At 49.0% G+C, this 14,208-nt stretch overlaps 1 protein-coding gene and 1 long non-coding RNA gene across 3 annotated transcripts in view; one reads left to right on the forward strand and one right to left on the reverse strand.

Annotated features, from left to right (window-relative positions):
- The window catches only part of LOC117351050 (inter-alpha-trypsin inhibitor heavy chain H4-like), a 141,717-nt gene that overhangs the window by 4,515 nt on the left and 122,994 nt on the right, over window positions 1-14,208 (forward strand). For both annotated transcript variants that reach the window (XM_033925734.1, XM_033925735.1), the window contains exons 3-4: window positions 8,440-8,544; window positions 10,679-10,841. In XM_033925734.1, coding sequence (XP_033781625.1) covers window positions 8,440-8,544; window positions 10,679-10,841 — 268 coding nt within the window. The remainder of the gene's footprint in view (window positions 1-8,439; window positions 8,545-10,678; window positions 10,842-14,208) is intronic.
- LOC117351051 overlaps window positions 10,639-14,208 on the reverse strand; it is a 46,115-nt gene continuing 42,545 nt past the window's right edge. The window contains exons 3-4 of the long non-coding RNA XR_004537314.1: window positions 11,586-11,630; window positions 10,639-10,900 (exon numbers count right to left, since the gene is read on the reverse strand). This is a non-coding gene — a long non-coding RNA (uncharacterized LOC117351051). The remainder of the gene's footprint in view (window positions 10,901-11,585; window positions 11,631-14,208) is intronic.

The following is a 14,208-nucleotide window of genomic DNA, read 5'->3' on the forward strand; positions in this document are numbered from 1 at the left end:
TTACAGTGTAGAAATAGGGAAGATGTCACTGAGCAGTCAGTGATTATAGAGTACAAATTAGTAAGAAATATAATATTAACATGTTACAGTGAAGGGGGCGAATTTCAGAATACAAATAGTAAAGAAGTCACTGAACAGTCAGTGAATACAGAATACAATTAGTGAGAATATGCAGTATCAACATGTTGAGTAAGGAGAAATTAGGTTCTTACCTGCTAATTTACTTTCTTTTAGCTTCTCCAGACCAGTAGAGGTTAACTTTACGAATGGGTATATATCCAATCATGACCAGCAGGTGGAGACTGAAAACAAAACTTTGGGACAGTATATACTATCCTCCCTTCTCTATTTCCCTCAGTCTGCCGAATAGCCAAGCAGAACCAAGAACTGGAAAACAGGAAGAAAACAATACTCCGAACAGGAGTAACAAATAACATACTCAAATGCTGTTGGAAAATGCAGAGGAGAAATACCCGAAGGAAAATGTCCCCACAGCTCGCCAGCTAAGCCAACCGAGCCACAGCCGCTGTTCTTTAATTCTCCCCGGCCCTAGAAAAATACTAGAACCCGCAGCAAAAAACAAAAACTGCCCGCGAAACAGCCCCAACAACAACAACAACAGACAGGGTGGGGACCTCTACTGGTCTGGAGAAGCTAAAAGAAAGTAAATTAGCAGGTAAGAACCTAATTTCTCCTTCTTTAGCACTCTCCAGACCAGTAGAGGTTAATCTTTACGAATGGGACGTACCAAAGCAGTCCCTCTCATGGGCGGGACCCCCGAAGGGCCGATACCAGAACACGCTCACCGAACACCGCGTCCCGACGCGCCTGAACATCTACCCGATAATGCCTAACAAATGAATGCAAGGAGGACCAAACCGCAGCCTTACAAATATCCACCGGAGGCACGAGCGACGACTCAGCCCAAGAAGCCGCCTGACCCCGAGTGGAATGAGCCTTGAGAAACTCCGGAACCGGCTTCTGACTCAGAAGATAAGCGGAAGCAATCGTCTCCTTGATCCAGCGCGCAATAGTAGCCTTAGAAGCTCCAGCCCCCCGACGAGGACCCGCCAGAAGGACAAAGAGATGATCGGAGCTCCGAAAATCCCGGGTCCGCTGCACATAAGCGCGGAGGACCCGACCGACATCCAACTTGCGCAGCTGCCGTTGCTCAGAAGAACCCTCCCGACTACCCAAGACCGGGAGGACCACTGATTGATTGACATGAAAAGGAGAAACTACTTTCGGCAGAAAGGAAGGAACAGGCTGCAAAACAACCCACTCCCTCGAAAATTCCAGGAAGGGAGCCCTACAAGAGAAAGCCTGTAGCTCAGAAACCCGCCTAGCGGAAGTAATGGCCACCAAAAAGACCGACTTCAGCGTAAGGTCCTTCAAAGAACAGCCATCCAACGGCTCGAAAGGCGGGCGCACCAGAACCGAGAGAACCAGATTGAGATCCCAAGAGGGAATCGAGGGCCGTATGGGAGGCCTGAGCAACTTGGCCGCCCGAAGAAAGCGAATTACATCAGGAATGGCCGACAAACGCTGACCTGTCACCAGCCCCCGAAAAGCCGACAGGGCCGCCAGTTGAACCCGGAGAGAAGACCAAGCTAGGCCTCTATCCAGGCCATCCTGCAAGAACTCTAGAATGTGAGGCAGGGAAGCGCGAAAAGAGACCACTCCCCGCGCCCGGCACCATTCCTCAAAAAGACGCCAAACCCGCACATAAGCCCGAGAGGTAGAAAGCCTCCAGGACCCCAAAAGTGTAGAGATCACCTTATCTGAATATCCCTTCTTACTCAGGCGGCCCCTTTCAAGAGCCAAGCCGTAAGACAAAAGGGAGACGGGTCGAACATGGGAATGGGACCCTGCGTCAGGAGATCGCACACGAGAGGCAGAGGAAGAGGATCCGCCACCAGATGCCTCACCAGATCCGCATACCACGGACGACGAGGCCAATCCGGAGCCACCAAAACCACCAGCCCCGGGTGGTGAACAATGCGAAGCAGTACTCTGCCCACTAATGGCCAAGGAGGGAACACATACAACAGCCCCTCCGTTGGCCATGGTTGGACCAGAGCATCCAGACCCTCGGCCAGACCGTCCCTGCGACGACTGAAGAAGCGGGGTACTTTGGCGTTGCCACTTGTGGCCATCAGATCCATCAGGGGCTGCCCCCAAGCCCGCACTATCAACTGAAATGCCACGGCGCCGAGACACCACTCTCCCGGATCCAAGAAGTGACGACTGAGGAAGTCCGCCTGAACGTTTTCTACCCCGGCAATGTGAGAGGCCGAGATGTCCAGAAGATGCGACTCCGCCCAAACCATGAGCCGAGCCGCCTCCTGCGCCACCTGAGTGCTCTTGGTGCCCCCCTGACGATTGACATAAGCCACCGCCGTGGCATTGTCCGACAGGACTCTGACCGACTTGCCCAACAAAAGGGAGTGGAAAGCCAACAGTGCCAGCCGGACCGCTCTGGTCTCCAACACGTTGATCGACCAGGAGGCCTCCTCCGCGGACCAGGTACCCTGAGCTGAGTGACCCAGACACTGAGCCCCCTAACCCAGGAGACTCGCATCCGTAAGGAGCACCGTCCACTGCGGAAGATCCAGACCCACCCCCTGAACTAGGTGAGGGGTCTGGAGCCACCAACGTAGACTGCAGCGCGCCAAGCCTCGCAGGGGAACCGGAACATCCATCCCGTGCCTCTGGGGAGACCACCTCCGGAGCAGAGCATACTGGAGAGGACGCATGTGGGCCCGCGCCCACCTCACCACGTCCAGGGACGCCGCCATCGACCCCAAGACCTGGAGGAAATCTTGCGCCCGAGGACACCGGGACGCCAAAAGCAGGCGAATCTGAGATTGCAATTTGCTCACCCGGGCCTCTGGGAGGAAGACCTTCCCCAAGGAGGTGTCGAACAGCACCCCTAGGTACTCCAGACGCTGAGCCGGGACCAACCGGCTCTTGGAAAGGTTGACCACCCAGCCCAGCAACCGGAGAAACTCCACCACCCGAGCCGTAACCCGGGAGCTTTCCTGCAACGACTTCGCCCGAATTAACCAGTCGTCCAGGTAGGGGTGTACCAGGATGCCCTCCGACCGCAAGGCTGCCGCGACGACCACCATCACCTTGGTGAACGTCAGGGGAGCCGTGGCCAGCCCAAAGGGAAGCGCACAGAACTGATAGTGCCGACCCAAGATCGCAAAGCGCAGGAAACGCTGATGAGAGGCCCGAATGGGAACATGCAAGTAGGCCTCCGTCAGATCGAGAGAAGTGAGAAACTCCCCCGGCTGAACCGCCAGAATGACCGACCGCAGAGTTTCCATACGGAAAGAGGGAATCTTGAGAGCCCTGTTGACCCCTTTCAAATCGAGGATGGGCCGAAAGGTCCCCTCCTTCTTGGGCACCACAAAGTAAATGGAGTACCTGCCCGTGCCCCACTCCGTAGGGGGCACTGGAACAACTGCCCTGAGATCTAGCAAGCGCTGAAGGGTCTGGCGAAAAGCCTGCGTCTTCCCAGGAGTCTGACATGGAGAAGCGAGGAAAAAGTCCGGCAGAGAGCGGGCGAACTCCAGGGCATAACCGTCCCGCACCACCTCCAGGACCCACTGATCGGACGTGATCTCGGCCCATTTGGGGAAAAAGTCGCGCAGCCGGGCATTCACCGGAACCAAAGGGGGCGCCGGCAAGGCGTCATTGTGCAGGACGGGAAGCGGGGGAACCGGCGGAGGGATTCCCTGCCCCCCGACGGGCCCCCCAAAAGGGCTGCATGCGCTGGAAGAACCGACCCCGGGAAAACCCCGGAGACTGGAAAGAAGCAGCCCCACGCCCAGGGCGATACTTGCGAAATTCCCGCAAACGCCCCCGGGCCGCACCACCCCGAGACGCAGGGCGGGCACGGTCCTCCGGCAGACGGGGAACTTTCGAGTCCGACAGAGTCTGAATCAACTTATCCAAGTCCTCTCCAAATAAAAACGACCCCCGAAAGGGAAATTTAGTAAGCTTAGCTTTGGACACAGCATCCGCCGCACAAGCGCGCAGCCACAACACACGCCTGGCGGCCACGCCAAAAGCCATAGACTTAGCCGAGATCCGCACCAAGTCATATAGAGCATCTGAGAGGAAAGAGGCAGCCATCTCAATCTTCGCTACCTCCTGATCCACCAGAGACCAGTCATCAGACTCTCGATCCAAGACACGCTCCGCCCACCGAAACACGGCGCGAGCGACCAGTCCCCCACAAATAGCCGCCTGGACCCCAAAGGCAGAGACCTGAAAATTTTGCTTAAGGATGTTCTCCAACTTGCGCTCCTCAGAGTCCCGCAAGGCAGAACCGCCCTCAACAGGCACGGTATGCCGCTTGGAAATTGCCGAGACCACCGCATCCACGACTGGCGAAGCTAACGTAGCCCGATCCCCTTCAGGAATAGGATACAGGCGAGCCATGCTGCGCGCCAGCCGAAACGGCGTCTCCGGCGTTTTTCACTGCTCCAGAATAATATCCCGAATATCCTGATGCATAGGAAAAGAGCGGGAAACGGAATGGATCCCCCGTAACAGAGGGTCCCCCACACGCGGAGTCTCCGGCGGCGCGTCCTCAAAACGCAAAACCGAAGAAACCTGTTGAATAAGGTCAGGCAGCTCATCTCTCTGAAAAAGGCGCACCACGGACGCCTCTTCACTGGAGAACGGGAAACCCGACAACCCGCCGCCAGCTTCCGTCCCCTCCAGAGGGTCCTGGAATTCCTCAGAAGGGTCCAGGTCCTCCTCCAGACCGACACGTTCCTCCGACCACAAATCCTCGTCCCACGACACCCGCGGACGCATGGACAAGGGAGGCGGCGGAGGGGACGTCACGCCAGACGAGAGAGGCAAAGCCGCAGGGAGCGCGGAGGAAACCCCACCCCCCGAAACCCCCTGGGCGCAACCGGGACCCCCAGCCGCCTGAAAATAGGCTCTGCATAAAGAAAAAAAGAAATCAGGAGAAAACCCCCCCGAGGGTCCCAAGGGACTCCCTGCCACAGCAGGGGACCCAGCAGAAACCTGCCCCTGCATAGTCAAAACAGGGGGAAGGTCACCTGAGGTGGAAGACAAAATGGAGGGGCCAGACAGAGAAGATGGCGGTTTTCCCGCCAAAAAAGCTCCCTCCATAGCCTGTAGCGGCTGAGAAATCTGAACAGTCTCAGCCGCTAAAGCAGGCAAGCCGGCATCAGCTGTCAAAAAATCAGCTGAGAGGGAATCCTCCAAAACCCGACCGTCGGCGGCTCAGGGAATCCCTCCGTGGGCGGACGGAGAAGATCGGGCTTCCCCACCGTTCCCTGCCGACTCGCGAGGCACCATCGGCGGGGAGCTCTGGGCGCCTGCAGCCGCTGCCGACGGAGCTCCTCCACCGCACCGGCCTGAACACCGCTTGCACAGGCCGGCCGCGAGTGCCTCGCGTCTGGAGCACAATGAGCACTTTTTCCCTTTAGAAGTGCTCATTGCTCCATACGCGACCTAGCTGTAAAAAAGTGCCGGTTAGTTGAAAAAATACAGTAAAATACAGTTTTCTTAGAGGGAAACAACCCTCCAGACCAGCACTACCTCAGGATTTTTTTTTTTTTTTTTCACAGAACAGACTCCACAGGCTCTCTAAGCAATATGCCTTGCTTGATTTAGGGGGCAAGGCTTACTGCTGAAGCTCCTCTAAAAAAATGTGGGGAGGTGGAGGAAGTGGGGGGAGGGACCCCGCTCGAGACCCGCCGGGTTTGACACCCCCGAGGTCGGACAAACCCCCAAACAGAGTCCGCCCAAACTCCGTCCGGCCAAAAACAGGGACAATAAACCCCCTAAACAAATTCCAACAGCCCTACCAAGGGAGATGGGTACAGATCACATCAACACCTGCTGGAGACTGAAAGAAGACTGAGGGAAATAGAGAAGGGAGGATAGTATATACTGTCCCAAAGTTTTGTTTTCAGTCTCCACCTGCTGGTCATGATTGGATATATACCCATTCGTAAAGATTAACCTCTACTGGTCTGGAGAGTGCTAAAGAATAGTTTTTAAAAAGGGGGGGGGGAGTTGTCTGGCTAGGAAATAAATCTATTGAACAGAGCGGTCTTAATTTCTTTCCGAAAAGCACTGTAGGTCGACCTGGCTCTATCGATGAAAGGAGAGGTCTGTTAATGGGGGTAGCACTGGATGCTTTTCTCTCATTAAAGGCTTACATTCGAAAGTGACCAGAGCAAGTGTGCCCTAATGTTTTTTCAAAAAGTGAATTACAAACATTTGTTCAGACCTTGGTTATGTTGGCCTAGATATTGTCTATCTGAGTCTTCCTAAAGAGCCCTAACTGCTAAAGCAAAACCAATTAGGAGTTTGAGGTACATAATGGCTATCACATCCAAGGACGTAGACACAGCAACAGCATTGGAAAAATAATATGAATGCTCCTGTGAAAAAGATATAGAAAGATAAAAATAGTAGCAGAATTCAGAAAGGTGTGGGATTAACAGAGTGTGGTGTAGTGGTTAGAGCTATAGCCTCAGCACCCTGAGGTTGTGGGTTCAAATCCCACACTGATCTTTGTGATCCTGAGCAAGTCACTTAATCCTCTACTGCCCCAGGTACATTAGACAAATTGTGAGCCCACTGGGACAGATAGGGAAAATGCTTGAAGCACCTATATGTAAACCACTTTGAGTGTGGTTGTATAACTACAAAAAGGCGGTATATAAGTCCCAGTCCCTTTCTCCGATGTCATAATGCCTCATTCCACCACTAAGAGCCAACCTCATCAGTGATGTCACAATGGCTTTATTGTTCCATACTTGGCTCACTACTGATACTGTATTGGAGGAGAGTGTGGCACAGTGGTTAGACCAGTGGTCTCAAACTCAAACCCTTTGCAGGGCCACATTTTGGATTTGTAGGTACTTGGAGGGCTGCAGAAAAAAATAGTTAATGTCTTAGTAAAGAAATGAGAATTTTGCATGAGGTAAAACTCGTTATAGTTTACAAATCTTTCCTTAATTGCTTCTGATAATTTCAGCTATATACAGCTTTAAGCAGTGCAACATGCAGAAAGTGAAAAACTATCAAAGTATCAACTGCAAGAGCCAAGATTTTGGGCCAACTATTTCGAGGCCCTCGGTATTATAAGACTGATTCTTTATGGAAAATTTGTGCCTTAAGTGTCAGCTCTCACCTCCTCCAGCACTGGACACACGAACAAGCTGCACTGCCTTACGTTCTGGAACGTTGCCCGCCTCACTGCTGTAACCTCACGCAAGCGCTTTCCTGCATCTGTACGCGATTGTCCTCTCCACTCCACCTCACAATTGCATACAGATGCAGGAAAGTGCTTGCGTGAGGTTAAAGCGACCACTGGACTCGACCGCTAGACACTTAAGGCATAAGTATTCCCATAAAGAATCATTCTTTATAATACTGAGGGCTTCAAAATAGTACCTGGCAGATCACATGTGGTCTGCAGGCCGCAAGTTTGAGACCACTGGGTTAGATCTACTGCCTCAGCAACCTACACTACTCCTTGTGATTCTGGGCAGGTCACTTAATCCTCCCCTGTCCCAGGTACATCTGATAGACTGCGAGCCTGCTGGGGCAGATTGGGAAAATGCTTGAGTACCTCATCTGTAACCTGTTCTGAACTCCTTTGGGAGAACGGGCTACAAAAAAAAAATTGAATAAATAAGATCCTTGGTACGTAGGAAAAGGATTGAAATAAACACTGGATAACCTGCTCAGAGTAGCATTTACAACCCCAAAACATCAAGATAACATTGGGGTATTCTAAATCAAAGCTGCCTTTAAGAGAAAGCATTGAGCTTGACCTTCAAAGAGCAGCTACAACCTTGGAAGACTGTGGTTTTACTTTAATAGCTTAGGCGAGGGACATGAATAATGGCATGAAGATCTAGCCAAAATTTTTTTATCTTTTTTCTGCTGTCACCTTCTGTGCTTATATGCTAACTAAATCAATGATTTTTGCTACGAGGGTCTCGATTGGCTTTAATTTAGCCAGCGGTCTTACGTGGCTCTTCTCCAGAACGTAACCCCGTCCCGCTCCTGGCACTCTCACACCAACCTCTCTTCTCTCATACTTATATAATTCCACTGGAGTTCCGTTCCTTCCCTAACCATGTAAACCGTGTCGAGCTCCATCTGCGGAGATGATGCGGTATATAAACCCAAGATTTAGATTAGATTAGATTAGATTAGACATCTTTGCAGACACTCAGGGCTCCTTTTACGAAGGTGTGCTAGGGACCTTAATGCGCGCTAAAATGCCACGCGAGCTAGCTGCTACCGCCTCCTCCTGAGCAGGTGGTAGTTTTTCTGCTGGCGCGCACTATAGCACGCGCCAATCCAGTGCGTGCGCTACAATGGCTTCTTAAGCATTACTGAGTGATCATTATCATCTGATTTCAGGACCATCGATGGAGTTGTATACCCTGGAACAATAAAGGAAAAGAAGGAAGCCCAGCAACAGTACGACAAGGCGGTTTCCCAGGGACAAAGTGCCAGTCTAGTTAAGTAAGCAACAGTTTCAATTTTCTACCTTTACAGGACCGACTGAAATAACTTTCATTGCTAGATCTATTATTTAGAAGGAAACGTCTTCTAGTGGATTTAACTTTCAGGTGAGCGGCATAGGACCGGAGGTCTTCACGCCCACGGGTGGGTGGGGCACGACACATATGTTAATATTTTAACACACATTTATAGACAGAAACTTGTCGGCACTATCCCCTTCATTCTTATATAGGATGCCTAAATTTCCACGTGCAAAATTATGCTATCCAGTCCTGAACTTTGAGCATAGCTTAATTGACTTACGAGCAAATTAGTTAAATCGGCAACACTTTGGATTTGCGCGCATGTTTCCCTAGGTGCTATTCTATACATATCCGCGTCTATCTTCTATAGTATGATGTCTGAAGAGGGGGCGTGTCAGAGGCGTTTCCAAAAGTTACACAAATTAGGTCAATTTGCACCTTACTGGCATTTATTATGCCTGCAACAAGCAGAGGTAAGTCCCACACCCAAAAGATAGGCGCAATTGCATAAAGCATGCATGCCCTTTAAAGAATTGTACATCGCACCAGTTTTTGGGGGGCCAGATGCCGAGTGCTATTTACTGGATCCAGCTCGTTGTGACCAGAACAGAAGATCCCTAAGGAATGTGGCTTGGCAGACTTGGATAGGCCACATGGTCTTTATCTGCCATCATTTTCTTTTTTCTTTTTTTTTTTTTAGAATATTTTCTTTAATTTTTAAAATACAGAAATGTATAGATAATCATAACAAATACAGTACTACACTGCATAAATGTACATAAAGCATATCGATAATACAATACTATGATAGAATAAGCTGCATGCTCTCATAGTATAATAGGATCAATTAACATTATCACTGAAGGGACCCACATTCTAGTAAAATTAGAAATATTATGCTACCACTTTCTATGTACTTTTAGGTTTATTCCAGTCCATCCATTTTACCAAGTTTAATATTTATTCACTTGGGAAAATGCTTCTGAAAAATTCCCTCCGAGAAATTCACGCAGCAATTGTATTTGCTATAAACATACGGTAATGAATCACTTTGGTACTTTCATATTAAGATGAGAATGCCAGCACTGTCTGAGAATCCTTTGGGTATTATTGCGTTTGGATTTTGATTCAGGTTTCAAAGTGATAGCACATGTCTGCTTTCATTTTGAAAACTACCTACAGAAAAAGTACCTGCTGAAACTTGCACCTTGATTTTCCAGCAAAAACAATAGGCCTAGATTTTGAAATTATAAAGCTACATGCGATGTTGACATTTTCACCCTACCTATGGCCCCAGACCAGTGGTCTCCAACTCCAACCCTTTGCAGGGCCACATTTTGGATTGGTAGGTACTTGGAGGGCCTTAGGCAAAAATAGTTAATGTCTTATTAAAGAAATGACAATTTTGCATGAAGTAAAACTTTCTTTTTGGCTAAGTCTTAATAATAATATTGTCATTTATAGCTAAAGAGACAGATGATCAAGAAACTATTTTATATTACTTTTGTGATTATGATAAACATACCAAGGGCTTCAAAATGGTACCTGACAGGCTGCGCATTTGAGACCATTGCCCCAGAGAGATGCTTTCAATCGGTGCAGGTAGAAGTGTTTTTCAAGCAGAAATGGCTTGAAAAGTTGTCCTTTCCTTTGAGTATGAGCATCTTCCTCCTCAGACATAAGCACGACATTTAAAATGATTTTCCCTTCTTTAGTTGGGAGCAGTAGTGTAGTGAGGGGGAGCTGCTTCCCTTCTCCGTACCCTTTTAATGTTCATGGCGCGAGCAACGACCCCCGACCTGCTCCTCACACCAACACCAGCTCTTCTTCTGATATCACTTCTTGGAACCACACCTAGGACGTGAAGTCAGAGGAAGAGCCGACGCAGGTTGGGGTTGCTGTTCGCGCCGCGAATGTTAAAAAAGTACAGGGAAGGGAAGGAGCATGCGCACGTGGCAGGAGAGGGTGGGGAAGGAACAGATAAGGGTGGGGGCGGGGAGGGCTGCCACTGCCCTGGGCACTTCTCACCCTTGCTACACCACTGATTGGGAATATTTTATTTTAGAGCAGATAAAGCAAAAGAAACGGCAATAAAAATTGTACCTTTTCAGAGCTACTGGAAGGAAAATGGAAAACTTTGAAGTCTCAGTCAACATAGCAGCGGCTAGTAAGGTTGAATTTGAGCTAATCTACGAAGAACTCTTAACGCGACGTCTGAGGAAGTACGAGCTCCTTTTCAAGGTCAAACCGATTCAGCTTGTCAAACACTTCCAGGTAAATTCAGCTCAAACCTCTTCCAGGAGTCAAGACATGGTTGAAATCACTGTCGTTTCCTGTTGTTGGAAAATGAAAAGAAACAACACATCATGTTTTTTCATTTGTCAATTCGAGGCTCCCTGCCATCGCTGAATGTTTGCCCTCATGTGGCTAAGGCTGATATTCACCTACTGTGTGGTTTGCTAGCTACGCGGTAGACCGAATAGTGCCCTTAGCCACTGCCAAGATCTAGGATTCTTCTGCGATCAACTCTCCCACCTAATTTATGCTCTCCCAGGCACAAGCTCCACCCCCAGCTCAAGCCCCCTCCATGATTCCTCCCCCCAAAGAGCAAACAATCCTTTACCCTAAGCCTACTTGAATATTCCTGGTGGTCCACTGACAGAAGTAATGTCCATTCGCCCTTGCCCACTGCCACACTGAATCCAATATGGTAGACACAACCTCTCGCCTTAGTCTCACGATACCGCTAGGTGTTGCAATAGTACTATAGTGAGTGGTTGCAGCTGCCATATTGGATTTGGCATGGCAAGACCACCTAGACTACCGACAAAGGGGCGCCAAGAACAAGGGGGGATTGCCTGCTCTCAGAAGGAGGGGGGCTGAAATGACATTGTTCCCATGATGACAGAAAGGGGGAAAACCCTCAAAGAAATTGAAAATTCACATAAACAACACAGAAAATGACACAAAATGATCATTTTCTGGCTCCTCTTCCCTATTTAGTATTCCATTCTATACCTTTGCGAAGAGCAAAGTCCTTAATCCACTTGTCTTGATCAGTCCCTGCAAATGCAAAATGATGAAGGTGTCAATTTATTGAATTTCACCAACCTATTGTAAAAAAAAAAAAAAAAAAGTATTTTCTGAGGTTACTTTTGAGTATATCCCCTTTCACTTTCATGCTATGCCTCCTCATTCCAACAGAAAAAACCTCACCTCTTGAACATTTATGCCACAAAGGTATTTGAATGTCTCTGTCATAACTCCCCTCTCCCGCCTTTCCTTCAAAGTATACATATTGAGACCTTTAAGTCTGTCCTCATATGCCATATGATGAAGACCACCGACCATTTTAGTAGCCGTCCTCTGGACCAACTCCATCTTTTTTGAAGGTGAGGCCTCCAGAATTGTACACAATATTCTAAATGAGGACTCACTAGAGCCTTATACAGAAGATTCAATAGCTCCTTTTTCCTACTGGCTATTCTTCTCCCTATGCACCCAAACATCCTTCTACCTTTCACCATCGTCTTTTCAACCTGTTTGGTCACCTTAAGATCATCACATAATACAAGAATTTACTCTCCAATACATGTCTAAATATTTAGAAGAATGGCATTTACACACACATATGTATAATTGGCCAAATTATACCTAAACTCAGTGGCGTGGTAAAGGTGAGAGGTGCTGTGGGGTGCCCCTCCCCCGCCATCTTCCCCCCCCCCACTACCACCACCAGGAGCACCCCCTTCCCATTCCCCGTACCTTTTTTAACTTATCTAGCGTGAGCAGCGTGCCCACATCGGTGTCGGCTCATCCTTTGATGTCACTTCTTAGGCGTGGGTTTCGGAAGTGACATCGGCGGGAGCGCCGATGCTGGGGAAGTACAAAAGGTACAGGAGAACACAAGGGATGTGTGTGCAACAAGAAGAGGAGCGGGGGAGGGGTGCCGCCGTCCCCCCTTCCCCTTATTACACCACTGCCTAAGCTTTATTCTGTGAAAACTTAACCTGCCTAGCATGTACTTCCTAATTCAAAGGCAGGTGGATCTTGTTTGGGGTGTGGGCAAGGTTCAGTCTTCAACACGTTACTTACACAATTCTGTAGGTCTGCAGAACATAGTTGCTAAAACGTACACTAGCTCTATATCTGGCATAAGTGCTTACATCTATGGGGGACCGCTGAAAAGTTCCCAGCCCAACCAACAAAGTTGGGGCAGCCTCCATCGAGGGCTATACGCTTAGTCCAGCGATGTTCCACTTTTTTTCAACCTGTATTTTTCCGACAGAATGAAAAAAGTAGAAAATCATTGGACTAAAAGTAGAGCCCTCGATGGAGGCTGCCCCAACTTTGTTGGTTGGGTTGAGAACTTTTCAGCGGCCCCTCATAAGTGGCCTATGCATGCACTCATATATCCAGTTACTGTAATATTCTATAACCTAACTATAGCCACTCTGCTATAGAATGTCCTTCACATGTATAGCAATGCAGTTTAAACTTAGGACAGAAAAAATCCTGTCCTAACTTATCACTCAACTATACATATAGGGATCAATATTCAAACAGGTTTAACTAGGCAGAAGAGGCTCTTGCCTGATTAAACCCCGCTGAACTGGCTGGCTGCCAACATTCAGCAGCACTTAACTGGGAAGAGCTACCAAATATCATCTCTAACTGGCCATTCCATACCCAGCTAAGTTAGAACTGTCCGGGTGCCCGGACGGACTTTCCAAAACCCAGCAGTTTGTCCGGGTTTTGGAAAGCCCCGAGCTCTGGCCGTGTTTGGAGGGCATTCAAGAAGCATGCACAGCTGGCGTCACACACATCCATGTAAGCTGGAGGCCCTCCAGATATGATGTGGAGGTTGGGAAAAAAGAGCCGAGGCTTTGTAGGGCGGAGCTGGGACAGAATGGGGTGAGGATTAAGGCTGAAGGCAGAACAAGGCGGAGCTGGGGGCAGAACAGGACGTGGCCATGTATCTGAGATTTTATGGTGATAAATATAGTAACCCTACTTTACAGAATAGGCACTATATAGGTGCCCTCCATATTGGCTCACTGATTCAGAACCAATGCTAGGAAGTTCTTCTTCACCCAAAGGGTGGTGGACACCTGGAATGCACTTCCAGAGGGTATGATAGGACAGAGTACAGTATTGGGGTTCAAGAAGGGACTGGATGATTTCCTGAAGGAAAAGGGGATAGAAGGATAGAGGATTACTATACAGGTCCTAGACCTGACGGGCCACCGCGTGAGCGGACTGCTGGGCGTGATGGACCTCTGGTCTGACCCAGCAGAGGCACTGCTTATGTTCTTATGCCATAGAAGTACTGAAAATTCATGTTCCATGTTTAGTGGTAGCCATGAAATGCGTAAGACCCTTTGAATACAGCTGTGTGCATTCGACAGGGAAGGAACATAAGAACAAAAGAATAGCCTTACTTGGTCAGACCAATGGTCCATGAAGCCCAGTAGCCCGTTCTCATAAAAAAGGAGATTTCTAAACAGCTTCTGATGCTGAGAGCATTGCTTCTGCATTACCCCATTGGGAAAGACATAGGGGAAGCCACTGCATGCCCTTGATTCATAGCATGGAATCTTGCTAATCTTTGGGGGTTCTAGAATGTTGCTATTATTTGGAT

Source organism: Geotrypetes seraphini, chromosome 17, assembly GCF_902459505.1.
Source record: "Geotrypetes seraphini chromosome 17, aGeoSer1.1, whole genome shotgun sequence".
Classification (NCBI taxonomy): Eukaryota; Metazoa; Chordata; class Amphibia; order Gymnophiona; family Dermophiidae; genus Geotrypetes; species Geotrypetes seraphini.